This window comes from Oryctolagus cuniculus, chromosome 11 (assembly GCF_964237555.1).
Source record: "Oryctolagus cuniculus chromosome 11, mOryCun1.1, whole genome shotgun sequence".
Taxonomy (NCBI): Eukaryota; Metazoa; Chordata; class Mammalia; order Lagomorpha; family Leporidae; genus Oryctolagus; species Oryctolagus cuniculus.
In genome coordinates this window covers 92,105,384-92,125,557 of record NC_091442.1, presented here as the reverse complement: position 1 = coordinate 92,125,557, position 20,174 = coordinate 92,105,384, and the positions used below count along the sequence as shown (strand labels likewise).

The following is a 20,174-nucleotide window of genomic DNA, read 5'->3' as shown; positions in this document are numbered from 1 at the left end:
AATCCAAGTATGTCTTTCAATGACCACTAAATAAATCCTCTATTGCTGTCTTCATTTTGACAAGCATGGCTCAGCACCTTTTGCTATACTGCCCTTCCTAGCAAGCCCGTCCTCTCTGTTTTCCTCTGATGCTTCTTGTGGGGAGACCTGCCATTGTCTAGTGTTGCGTGTAATGAGGTCAGTGAACCTGACCTAGAGTTCTAAATGTTTTTTTCTAGAAAGCCCATTTGCTGTACAGATAAAAGCCACTCTCTTTCTATGAACATTTATGAGCAGTAAAGTGATATTTTGTCTCTTATATGCATTATGCCTTTGTCTTATTTCTCAATTGGTTTAGAACCCAGAGGGAAAGTGGGTCCTCACTCCTACCCCTGCCATAGTATGTAAACTATTCCTCATTCAGGATAAATATTCAAACTTCTCTGATTTTTTAAGAATGCATCCTCTTTTTTAGCAAAGATGGGGTAGGTACTTCCTTTTAGCCATGTATAACCTTTTTATATCTAGAAATAGAACAGGCGTTGTGGTCTAGAAGAATCAGGGTTCTTCTTTGTATGTTTTCCCTTTCCTTTATCATTTGTTCTCCATCAGTGTTAAGGTGCAGCAGAAATAGATACTAACCAGCTCAGATACATACATGTCCATGGATTTAATCTGAATAAACACTGCCAATAAAAGGAACAAGTATCAAAAATTTTTCATGAAAAAAGTAAAGTTAATGAAAAAAAAACCAATAAGCACAGTAGTTTATGAAGAATCCAACATTACACATAAAGATGGAATTTGTCATAGCCTGGAGGTGAAGGTACTTATGAAACTGTAATTACTTAATTTTGACAAATGGTCTACTTAAAAATAAATGACATTCTTCCCTAAAAGTTTTCTTCCATAAATTAATGACATAGTGAAAACAAACAACATATTTATAGTTTTGAGATGAGGAATATTACTCTTATGTTGACTGAAAGATCTACCTAGAGACCATGTATGTTGTGACTGCCAAATATGGTCTTGTCCAAATCCATAGTAATTACTCAGTTTCAGGTTCTCCTTACCTTTCACTTAGATACTGCAGCAACTTTCCAACTGGCCTCCAACCACTCATTCTTGCTCTAACTCTCCATGCTCACATTTGTGGTAATAATTTTCATCAATCACAGCATTCTTTCCATCTGTGTTCTGCTCTTGAACACAGATGGGTTTAAGGGTGTACTGTTGCCTACATGAAAGGAGACTTGGTGAAGTCAAATGTGGTCAGGAAATGTTCTTTATTTACATAGCTACATTCCCATCAACTACATATTTATCTTTCAGTTTCTGCTTCTAGTTGGTTGGCTGAATACAGCCCACACCAAGAAAAATCTTAGTAGAAATTCTTACAGACTTACCCTGGTCCAAACTTTTCTTTGAAGGAGAAAAAGATTTTCTTCATAATTTTTAGTATTCCTTTTTTATTTAGTATTGAGTATTTGTGTTAATTATTATTTGTGTGTATAATTGATTTGATTCTTTGATTATCTTTATTCTGTCAACATTAGTTGCTAGCAAATTTAGATTTATTCTATAAGTTAGGATAAAAAATTGGTACTCCCAATTTTTGGCTCAAGAAAGCATCACCAAGTACTTTTTTTCTTTTATCTATCTCCTTTTATTTCACAGGGACCTGTCTTTACAGTTTCGTTTTCAAAAAATGGAGAGCTGTTTTCATCAGGGGGTGCAGACACACAGGTTTGTAAATCTTTTGACTTCCTCTTTAATTTGGTCAGGGTAAAGAGATTCTTTTATAGTTTTTTAAATTTTATCTTAAGTTATGCAAGTTTCATGTATTTCATATATACAGATTTAGGAACTTAGTGATACTTCCCACCCTAACATCCCTCCCACTCATGCTCCAACCCTTCTTTCTCTTACCTCTCCCATTCACACTCTTAATTTTCACAAAAATGTACTTTCTGTTTACTTAATGATCCTAAAGTTAACCCTACACTAAGTAAGAGTTCAACAAATAGTATGAAGAAAAAATAAAAAACACTGTTCTTCAACAGAAGAGGCAAGGGCTGTAAACAATCTTCAAATTTCAAAATGTCCATTTCACTCCAGTACAATATATTTTAGGCACTCCATTAGTTACCTTGGATCAGGGAAAACATATGATATCTGTCTTTTTGGGACTGGCTTATTTCACTAAGTATAATGGTTTCCTGTTGTGTCCATTTAGTTGCAAAAGACAGGATTTCAGTTTTTTAAAAGCTGATTAGTACTCCATAGTGCATATATACCATAATTTCTTTATCCAGTCAACAGGTGATGGATATCTGGATTGATTCCTTATCTTAGCTATTGTGAATTGTGCTGCAGTGAACATGGGGTTACAGATAACTCTCATATGCTGATTTTTTTTTTTTTTTGATTTGGGTAAATTTCTAGGAGTGGGATGGCTGGATCATATGGTAAATCTATATTCAGATTTCTGAGGTGTCTCCATACTGTCTTCCATAGTAGCTGCACCAGTTTACATTCCCACCAACAGTGGATTAGGGTACCTAGGATAAAGGAATTCTTGACCTCAGCTAATAAGATTTTTGCAACCAGCTAGTTTGTGTATGTTAAGATGATTATCAAAGACTTTCCATTTTACTTTAGTGCCAGAAAGTCTACTACCTTAAAGCTGAAATGGTGCCAGTTTTGATACTTTTTAGAACTCACATAGCAGTTATTTTCTTTTGCTCAGTTTTAATACTTAATTGTACATGTAACTGACACTTTATAAATTTCTTTTAGTTCTTTAGCTCTTTTACTTAAATTATTGCCTACTCTTTTATATATCAGTCTTATTTCTTAAAATGCTAAGCTTCTTGGGAATGGCAAACATATACCATTTATGTAGCAAATCTGCATTTATTTGAAATGACTAAAAATTATTCATAACCAAATGTATTGAATAAAGTAGATAGTCAATCTATAGGGCTTTGGAAAAAAAAAAGAGGACATGATTTTTTTTTTTTTTTTAAAGATTTATTTATTTATTTGAGGCCGGCGCCACGGCTTACTAGGCTAATCCTCCGCCTTGCGGCACCAGCAGACCGGGTTCTAGTCCCGGTTGGGGCACTGGATTCGTCCTGGTTGCCTCTTCCAGGCCAGCTCTCTGCTGTGGCCAGGGAGTGCAGTGGAGGATGGCCCAGGTACTTGGGTCCTGCACCCCATGGGAGACCAGGAGGAAGCACCTGGCTCCTGCCATCAGATCAGCGCGGTGTGCCGGCCGCAGCGCGCCAGCCGCGGCAGCCATTGGAGGGTGAACCAACGGCAAAGGAAGACCTTTCTCTGTCTCTCTCTCTCTCACTGTCCACTCTGCCTGTCAAAAAAATAAATAAATAAAAAAGATTTATTTATTTATTTGAAAGGCAGAATTACAGAGAGGCAAAGGCAGAGGCAGAGAGAGGTCTTTGATCTGCTGGTTCACTCCCCAGATAGCCTCAGTGGCCGGTACTGGGCCAATCTGAAGCCATGAACCAGGAGCTACCTCCAAGACTTCCACGTGGGTGCAGGGACCAAAGGACTTGGGCCATCTTCCACTGCTTTCCCAGGCCATAGCAGAGAGTTGGATCAGAAGTGGAGCAGCTTGGACTTGAACTGGCACCCATATGGGGTACTGGCGCTGCAAACAGTGGCTTAACCTGCTATGCCACAGCACCGGCCGTTATGATATTTTAATATGAATTATAAGCCAGAAATGGAGGTAATTTGAAATGCTGAATCTATCCCAGCAACTGTGCTTAAATAAAGTATTGAGAAACAGAAACATTGTTTAAATATCTATCTAGCCTTCTGACTGTTTTGAGAGTCAATTCTATAGATTTTTTTTTTTAAAGAAAATCAGTTCTATTGCTTGTGCAAGAATACTTCAGGCCGGCGCCACGGCTCAATAGGCTTATCCTCCGCCTGCGGCGCTGGTATCCTGGGTTCTAGTCCTGGTGGGGGTGCCAGATCCTGTCCTGGTTGCTCCTCTTCCAGTCCAGCTCTCTGCTGTGGCCCGGGAGGGCAGTGAAGGATGGCCCAGGTGCTTGGGCTCTGCACCCGCATGGGAGACCAGGAGGAAGCACCCAGATCCTGGCTTCGGATCGGCGCAGCGTACCGGCCGTAGCGGCCACTTGCGGAGTGACCAATGGAAAAGGAAGACCTTTCTCTCTGTCTCTCTCTCTCTAACTCTACCTTTCAAAACAAACAAACAAACAAAAAAAAAAACAAAAAACTTCAAAATTTTGTGGAAAATAGAATCAAAAGTTTATTTTGCTGTAAAATTTTTTTGGAAATGCATGCATATGAGGGGTCTGTAAAAGGTACATGGAAATACATAATAGGGGCCTACTCTGTTTTGCAGTGGGTTAAGTCATCTGCTGTGGCACTGGCATCCTATATAGTCACTGGTTCAAGTCTCAGCTGCTCTGCTTCCCATCCAACTCTCTACTAATGCTCCTGAGAAAGCTGCAGAAGATGGCCCAAGTACTTGAGTCCCTGACACACACAAATGAGACCCAGATGAAGCATGTGGCTCCTGGCTTCTGCCTGGCCCAGCCCTAGCTGTTGCAGCCATTTGGGGAGTAAACTAGTGAATGGAGGATCTTTCTCTACCTCTTCCTTTCTCTCTCTGTAACTCTGCCTTTCAAATAAATAAATAGATCTTTTCAAAAAAAAAAAAAAAGAAAAGATGCATATTATGAAAAAAACTACATGGCATGGGCATTTGATCTAGGAATTCAGATGCTGGTTAAGACACCTGCCTGCATCCCTTATTCAGGTGTGTGGGTTGAGTTCCCACTCTGGTTCCTGAATCCAGCCTCTGCTAATGTAGACCCTGGGGGGGGGGGGGGGGCCAGCCATGATGATTCAAGTAGTTGGATTTCTTCTGTCCATGTGGGGGACCTGAATTTAGTTCCCAGCTTTGGCCCTGGCCCAGCCCCCCCTAGGGTGTTGCCAGCATTTGAGGAGTCAACCAGCAGATGAAACCCTGACTCACTCTCTCCCTCTCCCTCTTCTCCTCCCCCTCACTCCCCTGCCCCCCCCCCACTTTCTTTCTGTCTGTCCCTCAAATTAAAAAAAGAAACAAAAGCTATGCATGCATTTTAAAAAAATTTTTGCACCAAAATGAAGCTCTTTTAATTTCATTCTCCATGAACTCTTTCAATTTCCTTAGTGCATACAAGTCAATAACTACCAACATCATTGACTTTTTTTTTAATAGGTCTTATTATGGAGGACTAACTTTGATGATTTACGTTGTAAAGATCTTAAGAGAAATCTTAAGAGACTGCATTTTGATTCACCACCGCATCTTCTTGATATCTACCCAAGAACACCACATCCTCATGATGGCAAAACTGAGACTGTTGAAGTAAGTACTTTATGCATTTGACCTGTTTTCTTTTTTAAACAATCAACTAGTAAAAGTATTTTATTTCCCTCTTGCGTTTGCTTTATATCTTGCTTTACAAAGTTATGAAGTTCACAGCTTTATACCAGAATTTAAGAAGGCTAGGCTATTTTCTTACAAACATTTTTAAAGTCAAGTCATCTTGTTTTGTTCTTATCCCTATTCAATATTTTAAAAAAATTCAGAAAACAAGGTTGCTGGAGCGGCTATAGGGCATAGGAAGGATCTTCAACAGCCTTTACTCATTACTTCCTCCTCCCCATTTTATATGGACTATGACCTTGAATTCAGAGAAAATCTGGGAAACTTTAATCACCACGTGACCCAGCAGGGCCACTTACGGGGGGCTGGAGGTGAGAGGTTAGTTGGTTTGGTTTGCATGAGGATTTCACATCCACTTGAACGTGGAAGTCATTGTAGTCTAAATCACCTCCACCAAAGCTTCTCTACATACCTCTTAGCACACTTCTCTTAAACCCTGAGGATCCTAATGATTTGGGGCAGGGCTGAAACTATTATTTTATAAGTGTGGCAGGCACGGCCTTCATAATAACAGTAACAAAACTTCTAAGTAAGCACTTGTAAGTTGCAGTTATTTGAGCAAACAGCATATGTGCTGTTCATATCCCATTTCACAATGTAGTTCAGTCTCCTCCAAAGAATTCTCTTCCATAAAAAATACCAGGCCATTCCACTATGTGTACACCTACTCCCACCAAATCATCCACATACCTAGTCACTAACATTGTACATTGTATCTTCTACCAGAGTTTGTCCTACATTGTATGCTTAAAATTATACCAAATTACATAAAACCTAGTCCTGCCTTAAAACTGCAGAACTTCAAGAAACAAGTCAGTTGTTTTCAATAATAAAACTATATACATGTGGTAGTGTATAATAACGTCTCTTATATTTATTTCTTGCAGGCCTAGAAAGGAAACTTAAAAATTATACTGAAAATAATAGAGAATGAAAAATTAAATCCATTGCCTCTGGTGATTGCAGTCTAAACTGGCTTTTTATATTCTAGGTGTGTTTAGGAGCATCAGGTGATGGCTACATTGAAAATAGTGTTGAAGGGCAAAAAATTTATTTTCCCCTAAAAGTTTATTTATTTGAAAGGCAGAGTTGCAGAGAGGGAGACACAGAGAGAGAGAGAATCTTCGATTCACTAGTTCACTCCCCAAATGGGTGCAACAGCTGGGGATGGGTCACGCATTCACTTTCATCTGAATTTTTTTTTAATCATTGCAGAGCCTTTCTTTGCTTTTTCTATTTTTTTAAGATTTATTTTTTTTATTTTGAAAGGCAGAGTTACCGAGAGGCAGAGGCAGAGAGATTGAGAGAGAGAGAGAGAGAGATTGAGAGAGAGAGAGAGAGAGAGAGAAGTCTTCCATCCACTGGTTCACTCCCCAAATGGCCACAAAGGCCAGAGCTATGCTGATCAGGAGCCAGGAGCTTCTTCCAGGTCTCCTAGTCAGGTGCAGGGGCCCAAGGACTTGGGCCATCTTCCACTGCTTTCCCAGACCACAGCAGGGGGCTGGATCAGAGGTGGAGCAGTCGGGACTCAAATCGGCACCCGCATGGGATGGCGGCACTGCAGAACCAGGCTTTAACCTGCTGCGCTACAGCACCAGCCCCTTCTTTGCTTTTAGAGCAAATATTTAGCATCCTCAAGACTCATTCTTGAGTGGCAGTGCATAACAGCCACATTTATTATTCAGGCTGTAGGCCCACACCCCCTTTCATGGTCTCCTTGTCCTTCACCCCAGTCACTTCTTTAGTTTTGGTTTCTTTGGCTGTGGTCTTTTCTGTTGTTTTGGGTACTTCTGCTAGTGTCAGGTTGTGCATATGTGTATTTATCTTTTTTCTGCACTATTTTTATATTTTGTTTAAGTCAGCCATATCTTGGGATTTCTTGGTAGTCCTGACTTCTGGTTCTTTGTTATAATTTTATCCTTTCTAACTTCCTACAGTTATTCAGTTTTTCTAAAGTTTTTTTTTAAAGATTTATTTACTTATTTGAAATGCAGATATATATATCTTATATGTAATATATATTATATATAATATGTAAATACATATAAGATATATATTAGAGAAAGAGAGAGAGAGATTTTCCATTTGCTGATTCATTCCCCAAATGGCTTCAATGTCCAGGGCTGGGTTAGGCCGAAGCTAGGAGCCAGAAGCTTCTTTCAAGTCTCCCACGTGAGTGCAGGGACCCAAGGACTTGAGCCGTCTTCCCCTGCTTTCCCAGGTGCATTAGAGGGAGCTGAATTGGAAGTGGAGCCGCCGGGACTCAAACCAGTGCCCATATGGGATGCCAGCACTGCAGGTGGAGGCTTAACCTGTGCCCCAGCACCGGCTCCGTCTTCTAAAGTGTTAACCATTACGCTTCATGTTACTTCTAGTATCATGAATAACAATTTATTATTCTTTGCCCTTTTTTTCCCTACAATTATAGATCTTATTTGTTAATCCCTAGTGATTATACAGGGAGCTTCAAAAAGTTCATAGACAGTAGAATTGTGAATGTTTTGAAGTTCCTATGTATATATTCCTATGTATATATTCATATAAAAATATGCAAAATGTATTTTAATTTGAGTATCCTCCCCTTGTGTTGGCCAAACTGGTTTTATTGCCTCTTGGTACTTTTACTCTAGTGTTTTTGTGGCTTGGCTGGGCTGTATCAGGACAGGAGGAAGGTCTGCTCCTGCCTTGCAACCTTTCAGCTACCCTAGCAGAGTAGGCAGAGCTGCAGGCTGAGCCTGGGCCTGCTGATGAATTCAGTCATATTTCCGTGACACCACACTGCCTCAGCACGGAGGCTGGAGCCATTTGCTATGATTTGCCCCCCCCCCCCGCCCCCCGTCTCTCCCACCCTCCTGTTCATTTCAGAGTGCTAGACTTTTCTTTAAAATGTCAACAAGTTGTCTGAGTAGCTACGCTCCGACTGTGCCATCAGGAAGCTGTAAAGCCAGCTGCGTTGCTTTGTGTTGCTAGGTCGGAATGACCCAGGCCAGGCAAGGCCACTCTCAACCATAGTTCTCACATGTACACTTAAAAATTCTGTTAACAATGGATTTTCCATCATGAAATTACAGTCCAACAGAATGTTGGGCATTGTACCTGAATGGTTTAAGTACAGGGTAATTTAAAAAGCTCCTAAAAAATGGAATCATAGTGCCAAAAAATTTGAAATCTGTGCATACATATAAGGGGGTCTTCAGAAAGTTCATGGAAGATGCTTATTATGAGAAAACTGTATGGATTTCAAGTTTTTTCCCACTGAAGTAAATTTACCTTTTAATTCCAATTTCATTAACTTTTTGAAGTACCCTCATATATAGTATGGTTTAGATAGTTTCACCTCCTATAATATGAAATGGCAGAGAAGTGATAGGATTCTACATCTAAACAACCAACTCTGTTTTTTTTTTTCTTCAGCATCTCATAATAAAACAAATATATAAAGTTTTATGGAGGGAGGACCAAATAAATAAGTGTTACAAATAAATAATTACCAAGTACCAAATTATTTTTTGAAGACTTTACTTCAAATAAATGGATATAGATTTCTCACAGAGCCCAAAGACTACTTAGTTTAAAAACTGGAATAATATAATATGAATCATAATAGAAGTTGTGTTATCTTAATTTATGATTAGTAAATAATATTTTGAAGTACTAAATTTGATAGATTAAATTTGTTTTTCAAAACTTTAGGCAAGGTAAATTTACAAATGTTACCTTGGAAATATTTTGAAACTAGAAAAGGGGGCTGGCATTGTGGCATAGTGGGTTAAGCTGCCACCGGCAACACCAGCATCCAATGTGGGTGCTGGTTTAAGTCCTGTCTAGTCCACTTCCAATCCAGCTCTCTGCTAAAGCACCTGGGAAAGCAGCAGAGGTTGGCCCAAGTGCTTGGGCCCCTGCACCCACGTGGGAGACCTGGAAGAAGCTCTTAGCTTCAGCCTGATCTGTCCCTGGCCACTTGGGGAGTGAATCAACAGATGGAAGATCTTTACCTCCCTCTCTCTCTGTCTTTCCCTCTCTGTCTGTCTTTCCCTCTCTGTCTGTAACTCTGCATTTCAAATGAATAGTTAAATCTCAAAAAAAGCTAGAAAATTTTTTTAGTTTAACATTCATGGTATAGAAAAATGAACAATTATTAAAATATGTGGAATAAGTAATATGTAAATGAACCAATTAATTTCTTTTTGCAGTAAGCTTGAGTGTTTCATGTATGACTTTGAAGCAAGATAGTATTCCTATGATTTGTATTTTAGGTTTTTTTATGAGGCTTATTTGAATTGTATAACCTCAGTCTTCAGGTGAAACTCTTTGGCGTTTTGCAAAAGCCACCCATTTGCCAGCTTTATGTGCTGCATTTGTTTGAAGGTGTGGAATCCTGTAGTCTTAGATCTTGGGTACCAGCTGACCACATATATATATCGGTATATATTACTAATTACTGTACGGACAGAGAGGTAACGAGAGCCAGATTGCTTATAGAGTAATTGAGAGAAGATGACCACATGAAAGAAGGCAGGAAATATCAAATGCTGGCTGAGTGGAACAGATACTTGCTGTGTCCTTTCTACTGGTCTGACTGTTCAGTCTTTATTAAACATGAGAGCAATACCTTGTCCTTTTTTAGTCCCTCCACACTGTGCTGTGTACAACATCAGTTCATGCTAACTCTATCTTTCTATAGATTGTCACATATTGAGCAGTACTGTCTTGCCCCCAAGCTTAACCAAACTTCCCTTCTCCAAGGGTGAATTTACAGTGTGTGCATGACACTTTTCTCCTGAACATTCTCCTCCCCTTTTGCACATTTTTTAAAAAAGATTTATTTATTTGAAAGTCAGAGTTACACAGAGAGAGAAGCAGCAGCAGAAAGAGAGAGAGAGGTCTTCTATCCTCTGGTTCATTCCCCAAATGACCTCAATGGCTGGAGCTGCGCTGATCCAAAGCCATGAGCCAGGGGCTTCTTCCGGGTCTCCCACATGGGTGCAGGGGCCCAAGGACCTGGACCATCCCTCTGCTGCTTCCCAGTCCATAGCAGAAAGCTGGATTGGAAGTGGAGCAGCCAGGACTCAAATTGGCATCCATATGGGATGCTGGCACTGCAGGAAGTGGCTTTACCTGCTACACCATAGCACCGGCCCCTTGCACATTGTGATGGGAAGATAGCAGAGCCATTCTAAAAGATGGTGACAGATCTCAATGACAGTGAGGCATCAAAATCGCTACTCTGGCAGAAGTGAAGAATGTTGTAAGAGGGACTATAAATAAATAGAATTTATTAAGAAAATAATTGCTGGGGTGGCTTTAATTTTTATAGTGACCATTTGATATTACCTTAATCTATAAATTACATATGAAATTCTATATATTTAGCAAGAAAAAATATATCCTATCATTTAAGCAAATATTCATTTAGCGATATTTTACAATGACCACGAGTCATTATTGAAAACTATGTGGTCGATTTAAAATTTCATATTTGAGATTTTATTTTTAACTCATTCTTCTTTTAAGATTGGAAACTACTATTTATGATTTTAAAAATGACCACTATCTGCCCATTTCGTATTTTAGTCCTTGGTGCTGTATATGTTTCTATTGCTTTGTACCTCAGTAAATGTTCTGATTAAATGATGATAATAGTAATAGTACCTAACACTTATATAACTCTGTTCTAAGTGCTTTACATAAATTATGCAGTATTCCTAAATTTTTATCCACATGAGAAATTGAGTCATATAGAGTATAGAGTCATAAGTTTTAAACCTTAAAACTAGAATTTCAACCTAGGCACACCAATTCCATGCTATATTTTTAACTACTTTGATGTGATGCTCCAATATAACCAAATTTAAGTTCCATCCGCTAGCAGATGTTAAAGCGTCTCTGTGCTGGCCATTGTCTAGCTTTAAGGAGTGCAGCAGTGAACTAAATGAGCTTACTCCTGGCCCTTCAGAAGCTTGTAGTCCAGTGAAGTCACACGGAATTTAGTAGTACAGGTGTTCATGTTCATGGACTTCTCTGTGTAAAGGACACATGTAACCTCAGAGAGGCATGTGGATTGGTACTTCTGAGCTATAAAAGCTAACCTCTCCCTCACTCAGGAATCCCAAGTCCATGACACTGTTCAGCCTCTCATAAAGCAGCCCACTGCATTTCAAGGCATCCTATTTATGCAGCAGCAACGTGGGCTACAGTACAGGAAAATACTTTTGGTTGCAATCAGGAGTTCCCCAGCTTCTTGTACAAAGACAAGGATTTTTCAGGGAGTGTAATTTACATTTTTTTTGAGCAGTTCTGATTTTAGATGGTGAAACCAGGTTATATTTCCATCGGTTAACAATTAGGGTGTACACTAGGTGGCGGTAGATAAAAGAGAATAAAATGTCTGAGCAGACAGGACAGCCAGCCTGAGATTGAAAAGAAAATGAGTCACCTTGGGGCGTCCTGTCTTTGCGGAGCTGTGGACTGAGATGCGATGGGAGGAGGCTGTGTGTGTTCCCCTGCTCTGTGGAACAGCCAGGAAGAAGCAAAGATATTGGCTGGCAGGGCTGATAGTCCCTGATTCTCACCTTGCTGAGTAATTATAAAAATGTTACTATTTCTAAAACTACAACTATACTGATCAAGCATGATAAGTGCTTTAAAAGTCATTCCACTCCTGTTGCTCATCATTCCACTCAGCGCTCATCACCACGGGCCTGGCCTGTTGCAGTAATGTCCTCAGTGGCCCCATTAATTTATTCTTGATGCTCTGCATGTTTCTGTCAGATTAATTTTCTAAAGCACACGTTAGCCTCCAGCTTTCTGTGCCTTCATAATTTGGCCCTTGTCGGCCTTTCTAATCGTCTGTCCTCCTCCTCCTTTTTAATACTTATTTGTTTGAAGGACACAGTGACAGAGAGAGGGGGAGAAACAGAGGAATCTTCTTCCATCTGCTGGTTCACTACCCCCAAATGCTGTGCAGCAAGGATGAGGTCATGCTGAAACCAGGAGCCAGGAATTCCATCTGGGTCTACAAGACTAGCAGGAACCCAAGTAGTAGGGCCATCATCTATAGATTCCCAGGTGTATTAGCAGGATGCTAGATTGAGACAGAGGCAGTACTCAAACCCAGGCACTCCAATATGGACTGTAGATGCACTGAGCAGATGCTAAACTCGCTGCACCACAGTACCTGCCCCTAATTGTCTCTTCTTTGCACGCCATGCAAAGATAGCAGCATTGTGCCCCAGTGCTGAACAGTGTGCTCTGACTTGTCTCCGTAGCTCCGTTTTTGCTTTTTACTTTCTGAATCTTTTTATTAAGGATCCGTGGTGAACCGCGTTTTCTCCATGGGAAGCCTTTGTCACTATCTAAATGCTTAAGCAACAGCTTCTTCAGTCCACTTAAGAATGGTACCATTCATTTGATAGAATGTTCTGCTGTCTTTGTTGGTAATATTTTACCAACAAAGTATTGAAGTATTAGCTTAAAGTATTAAAAAATTCTGAAATAACTTCCCTCAGGAATAATAGCCTTTCTGGGTAGTTACTCCCTTTCTTTTCTTTATAAGCTTACTATATATGTTTGAATCTATAATTACATATTATTTTGTTTTGAATACTGTTGAACTTCATGTAAATGGATCACAGTGATGACATTTTTCTATAAATTGCTGTTTCGTTTAACCATGAAATCCCGAGATTTATACATATTCATCTGAATTCATGCATTTGTATGAAGTTAAACATCATTGTACTCCATTCATTTTCGTAGTTGTATAGTATTCCAGTGAAGTTACCAAAGTAGTTTTCCCCACAGCTTAGTTTCCTGTTAGTAGACTTTTGGGGTATTTCCAGTTTTGGGGTTTTTGGCCATTACAATGTCTATAAACAAGATTGATATCACTGAACTTTCTAGTTTTGCGTTCTCACAGATGTTGAGATGTTGAGATGTTGCTTTACTTTTCACTTTTTTCATGACTATTGTTTCTGAACATCTCTTAATATACTGATTAACTGCTAGTTTTTCATTTCTGTATTTTTTTTCTTGAGGATACTGACCTTTTCACATTGATTTGTAGGATTTCATCATGCATTTTAGATGTTTGTCCTTTTTCCATTTTAGACATCATAATAGTTCTTATCTCATTATCTGATTGCTGATTTTGTGCTGTCCATTGTTAAACAGAAATCCTAAATTTTGGTGTAGTTATTAGATGCATCGGCTTATTTTTATTGTCCTATGATTTTGTTTTTATGGTTTTTAAAGTGTTTTTCTTAACTACTCATCACAAAAATATCCTTACATGTACTTCTATTAACTTCGTAGTGTTAGTATAGCTTTTATGTTTTTCAGTTACCCAGTGCCCATCTTTGTGTTAGCATTAGGCAAGGACCCTTATACTGAGCCCACTTTCATCCTTCCTCTTTAGGTTTGTATTGCCAGTTTAATATTTATTTTCTGATATACTGTGCATTACTTTTGAGCTCCATAAGGCATAGCTTTTTGTTTACTTGCAAGTTTTATAATCTCAACATGTTTTATTCTTCTTAAAAAAATATGACCTTAAGCATCTTTATATATTTATTCTGATATATTTTGAAATTTTCATGGTCCTATAATCAATAGCTTTTTAAATTTTACATTTTCTGTGTGCTGATATTTAGAAATGCAATTGATTTTGTATATTGATTTTATTCTAGCAGTCATTAAATTTTTAGTGGTTCTAATGATTTTTTGAAGTTTCTATATAGATAAACTATATGATATATAATCAACAGTTTTATTTCTTCTTGCCTTTTTTTTTTTTTTTTAAGATTTATTTATAAAAAGAGTTAAAGGGGCCTGTGCTTTGGTGTAGTGGGTAAAGCCACCGCATGAAGTGCCAGCATCCCATACAGGCACTGGTTCTACTCCTGGCTGCTCCACTTCTGATCCAGCTGTCTGCTATGACCTGAGAAAACAGTGGAAGATGGCCCAAGTCCTTGGGCTCCTGCACCTGTGTGGGAGACCTGGAAGAAGCTCCTGGCTCCTGGCTTCTGATCGGCACAGCTCCTGCCATTGCTGCCATTTGGGGAGTCAGCCAGTGTATGAAAAACCTCTCTCTCTCTCTCCTCTCTCTCTCTCTCTCTCTCTCTCTCTCTCTCCCTCCCTCCCTCTCTCTCTCTCTCCCTCTCTCTCCCCCTTCCTCCCTCCCTCTGCCTCTCTGTAACTGTGTCTTTCAAATAAATAAATAAATCTTAAAAAAAAAAAAGAGAGAGAGAGGGAGAGACAAAACGATAAAGATCTTCCATCTGTTGTTTCATTCCCAAATGGCTGCAACAGCCAGGGCTAGGCTAATTGAAGCCAGGAACCTAGAACCCCACCCAGACCTCCCATGTGTGTACAAGAGCCCAAGAACTTGGCCATCTTTCACTGCTTTCTCAGGCAAATTGGCAGGGAGCTGGATCGGAAGTGGAACAGCTGGGACTTAAACCTATGCCCAAATGGGATGCCAGCATTGGAGGCTGGCAGCTTAACACACTGTGCCGCAATGCCAGCACCTAATTCTTACATCCTAACACCTTTTATTTCATTTTCTTGTCTTAATGAACTGGCTAGGGTTTTTTTTTCTGTGCCTTTTGACATGGGTTTTATTTAATTTTTAATATCCTTTTACAGGTAAATTATACTGATACATAAATATGAAAACCTTTGACCCCTGGGATAAATTCAACTTTGTCATACTTTTCTTTATGTTGATAAATGTAAGCTAATAATCTGTTTAAAATCTCTGCAATCTACTTTAACGAATATACTTAATATACCTATTTTGACGAATAATAGATTAGGAAATGCCCTGTAGAGTGTTACAAATAGCATCCAGTTTCTTATGGTGCAAAAATCTCATATTAATTTTTTTATGCACATACACAGATTAATCCAAAGCTTGAGGTAATCGATTTGCAGATTTCTACTCCCCCTGTTGTGGACATCCTTTCTTTTGATTCTGCTACAGTAAGTGTGATTGTTTTGTTTTGTTTTTGTTTTTTTTTTAAACATTTAAGTGATGTCTAATTGCTTGGCACGATCTGTTTTCTCTAAAATTGTAAAGGGATTGGGACAAAATGTGAGCTAAATACCCTAACATTTTAGCATGGAAAGAACCCTATACAAAAGTCCCGTTTACTTTGCATCTAAATAACCACAAGAGGGAGCTGTGCCAATTCCAAAAGCACTTTTACATTGAAGGTGCTGAGCTCTTTCTAATCCATATTCAGTGTCTCATTTATTAAGATGCCACACAAGTAACATTGCACTTGCTGTCACAGAGCAGGTTTCTTGCTATGTTGTCTTCTAGAGATTCTAAACTTAGTTCTTACTTTTAGTCTTCTTGGTAGCTGTAAGAATAGCAGTCTCACCCTCTTTTTTATTATTTGAAATGTTTATAAAATCACACATGCACAAATACATACACATTATTCTTATTTTTTAAGGAATACAGATTTTGTAAGTACAACTTTAGGAATGTAGTGATTCTTTCCACCATACCCGCCCTCCTACCCACACTCCCACCCCTCCTTCTTCTCCCATTCCCAGTCCCATTCTCCATTAAGATTCATTTTTAATTAACTTTGTACACAGAAGACCAGTTCTATACTAAGTAAAGATTTCAACAATTTGCATACACACAAAAAAAAACTCTTTGAGAACTCATTTTACATTTAACTCTCATAATACAACTCACTAAGGACAAAAGTCCCGTATAGGGAGTTATCATACATTGACTCCTGTTGCTAATTTAACAATTAACACTCTTATGCATGACGTCACTGACCACCCAAGGCTCTTGACATGAGCTGCCAAGGTTATGGAAGCCTTTTGAATCCACAAACTCCATCACTATTTAAACAAGGCCATAAGCAAAGTTTTTCTCTCCTCTTTTAGAGAAAAGTACATCATTCTTTGATGGCCCCTTCTTTCCACTGTGGTCTCACTCACAGAGATCCTTCATGTAAAACATTTTTTGCCACAGTGACTTAGCTTTTTATGCCTGAAATGCTCTCATGGGCTTTTCAGCCAGACCAACAAGCCTTAAGGACAGATTCTGAGGTTAGAGTGCTACTTAAAGTGATTGTCATTCTTGAGTCTGCTGTGACACACACATATCACTTATTCATTCAGTGTATCCAGTGAATTCAAAGATGGAAAAGTTTCAGCCTTTCAGTTTTGGAGTCTGCTTAATCTATTCAGGTCAAATCATTGTGCAGTTTATCCTGCTAGTGCAAACCTAGTTGTAATAACAAATAGGAAGAACAGCATGGTCTTTGGCAACACTACTGTTATGGTGTCCGTTTAGTAAATATTTGGGGTAAGTTTTTAATAGGCAGCCAAAAATGAATAAAAAACAACAACAAAAAAATCCCTTATATCATGGCATTACAAACTCCCAGTAGGTCTCAGGAATAACATTTATTGTTGAGGAATTTCACAAAGTACTAATCCACTTTGAGTCTATTCTGATGCAGAAAGCATCTAATTGTTGAAGGCTCCTTTGCTGTTGAGCCCTGATACAAGACTCCTAGATCTCTCAGGAACCAAATGAAGGCAGCCAATGGACCAATGGTCAGAGGGAACACAGGCATTGCTGATGACAGCTAGGACCTCAAGCTGATCTGGGATCTTGTCTCTTGTACCGTTCATATTTTTTTTAAAGATTTATTTTATTTATTTGAAAGAGTTACAGAGAGAGGTAGGAGACAGAGAGAGGGGTCTTCCATCCTCTGGTTCACTCCCCAGATGGCCGCAATGGCTGGAGCTGCGCCAATCTGGAGCCAGGAGCTTCTTCCAGGTCTCCCATGAGGGTGCAGGAGCTCAAGGCCTTGAGCCATCTTCTGCTGCTTTCCCAGGCCATAGCAGAGAGCTGGATCAGAAAAGGAGCAGCTGGGACTAGCACCAGTGCCCATATGGGATGCCAGCTCTCAGGCCAGGGCTTTAACCTGCTGTGCCACAGTGCCAGCCCCGAGTACCGTTCATATTTACAAAATAACTCTACCAGCATCTCTGCATTAGTAACTTACTTACTAAATTAAAATTTAACTAGACTGAAATCTTGCCACAGTGCTTGGCTTATTTGGTGCTCAGTTCATTTTATTTCAGTGAGTTATCCCAACTGCTTGTCATTGAAACTTATAGATTCTGGAGAGTTGGGGTTTTTGCCCTATAGCAAGAGGGAGCAAAAGAGATGTGCTGCCTCCTTGTGAGGTAATCAGTAGACTAAAATTGAATGTTCAAGTCCCCCAAAATATCACAGATCATTAGAAGTCTTTGGTCATGTTTTGAAACTTACTCTCCCTGCCAGTACCCTGCAAGCCTTGCATATATCCTCATAACCTGATTAACCCAGTACTTCTCAATAGTTTGCCATGGTGAGCATAGCTGCCACATATCAAGGGACTGTAGGATGTCAGGACAGTCAAGATGACTGTCAGGGTACCAAAATCATCTAGTCTGTATCATAATACCCTTCCTTAGAGAATAGGGTGTATGTAGGACTTTGGGAGAACAGTTCTGTGTAACTAGCCCTTGACAAGTTTAATAGTTGCACTATAAAACACAGGAAGATTGAGAAGTACAACTATCTATATATAAATAAGGGATACTATAGGTTGAATTATATGGAATTGTCATTTTGTAGGCAACAATGGTCTAATGTCACATGATTCCACCCAATATGCAAGTATAAGCATTAAAATATAGAGTCCAGTGTTATTTTGAGTTTTATACTTGCTGCCACATAAACATAGACAGGAATACAATGTCCTAGTTGATACAAATTGATTCAGATTGGACTAATGAAGTCCAATCTAGATACGTTTTTATTTTTTATTCATTTTTTAAAATTAGTTTATGTATTTATTTGAGAGGCAGAGTTACAGAGAGAGAGAGGAAGTTCCTCTATCCACTGGTTCACTCCCGAAATAGCTGCAATGGCCTGAGCTGGGCCAATCTGAAACCAGGAGCCAGAAGCTTCTTCCGGGTCTCCCATGTGGGTACAGAGGCCCAAGCACTTGGGCCATCTTCAGCTGCTTTCCCAGGCAATCAGCAGGGAGGTGGGTTGGAAGTGGAGAAGCTGAGACTCGAACAGGCACCCACATGGGATGCCAGGGCTACAGGCGGAGGCTTAGCCTACTAGCCGTGGCACCGGCTCCTAGATTCTTTTACAGTCTGGAAAATAGCTGCTGGCTTCCAGAAAGGCATAAAAGCTTTTTGCTTCTACTGCATACTGAAGACACAAATACTTGTAAAGCACTTAGATTTTTATAGAGTATCTCTAAAGGGCTTTACTTTAAATTCCCAGTATTTACATCTTTCTTTTAATTCGTTAGTAGAATAATTGGTAAGAAAACTAAAGTGTGATTATTTTTTAACTATTTATCTTCCTATTAATGTGGTGATATATAATTGTTAATCTACAATCTCCTCTTTACATGGACTCTTTCTTCTGCTAAATCAGGTATCACTGTAAAGGAGGTTTGTTTCTGCTTTGGTGTGAAGTACAATTGTGCTAAATAATTTTGGTGTGAATTTTGCATGTGATTGTAATATGAAATGTGAGCATCCCAAGCAGAGTCTTAACCACTCTAATAAACGCCTGCCCCTATAGGCAGGATTTAGATCTGGGCATTCCAGGTAGGGAAGGCAAGTCACAAATAAGTGGATGCCTCTAGAGAAACTGAAACCATGGCAATAAAAGTGCCTCAGTCTAGTTTTAGGTCTAGGTCTTTAAGTTGCCTAACTCAATAGTGGGCAGGGGGTCTGCCCACTCATATGCATATGTATCTCTCAGTAAATATTGACTGTGTAATTACTCTATGTCATTCACCATTCTTAGCTTTAGAGAAGCTGAGCAAAACAGAACTCCTGCCCCTGAAAAGCCTGCATCCTTAATACAGTACAGGAGACAGGCAATTCAGGTTAAACAAAAACAAACTTTATTGTGTAGTGGACCGAAAGAAAAACACACAGGTGAACACAGCACTCAAGGGCGATGAGAAGAGAGGAAGAAGGCTGCAGTTTTAAAGACCATATGTTCAGGACAAGCATCACGTGGCAAGTAACATTTGAGTGAAGAAGTGAGGAATGAAGGGAGCAGGTCAAGTGGATCTGGGAATGGCCCTCCAGGCGAGTGGGAGCAGTAATAGAGGCCAGCTCTGAGTGACAGGGGAGCCACCAGAGGGGTTTTGGCAGGGGAGGGACATGATCTGGTATAGGTCTTAATGGGTTTGCTCTGGCTGCTGTGTGAGGACAGAGTGGGGATGGTGATGGGGAGAACAAGGAAACTCATTAGGACGCTAATGAAATAATCAGACAGGAGGCGATAGTGGTTTGACCCAGGGCGGTAGCAGAGGAGGAGGTGCTAAGTCATCTGATTCTGGATGTATTTTGAAGGCAGAGCCAAGAGGATTTCCTGACAGATTGGATGTCAGCCGTGGGATTCCCTATCTGCTTTCCCCAGGGACAATAAGGTGTAGCCCCGAGTCATCTCAGGGTGGCTGAGAGTGTCTCCTGGCTCAGCATCATTTTGGCAGAGGGGCTGCTGAGGGAAAAGAATCGTGGTTTTCCTGTCTCCTGTTCCAGGATCAGGAAACGAATCAGCTGAATCAGGGCAGGAGATACTCTGCTGTTTCCTTGACTTTGGAAAACACACATTCGTCCTTCCTAAATGTCATTCAGGTGT

General features: G+C 39.7%; 1 protein-coding gene across 8 annotated transcripts in view; it reads left to right on the top strand.

Moving 5' to 3' along the window:
* The window catches only part of POC1B (POC1 centriolar protein B), a 117,770-nt gene that overhangs the window by 55,103 nt on the left and 42,493 nt on the right, over nucleotides 1-20,174 (top strand). For 6 of the 8 annotated variants that reach the window (XM_017342011.3, XM_008256874.3, XM_070052685.1 and 3 more), the window contains 3 exons: nucleotides 1,660-1,728; nucleotides 5,240-5,389; nucleotides 15,371-15,451. In XM_017342011.3, coding sequence (XP_017197500.1) covers nucleotides 1,660-1,728; nucleotides 5,240-5,389; nucleotides 15,371-15,451 — 300 coding nt within the window. The remainder of the gene's footprint in view (nucleotides 1-1,659; nucleotides 1,729-5,239; nucleotides 5,390-15,370; nucleotides 15,452-20,174) is intronic. The other 2 variants (XM_017342010.3, XM_070052687.1) reach the window with 1 other exon arrangement.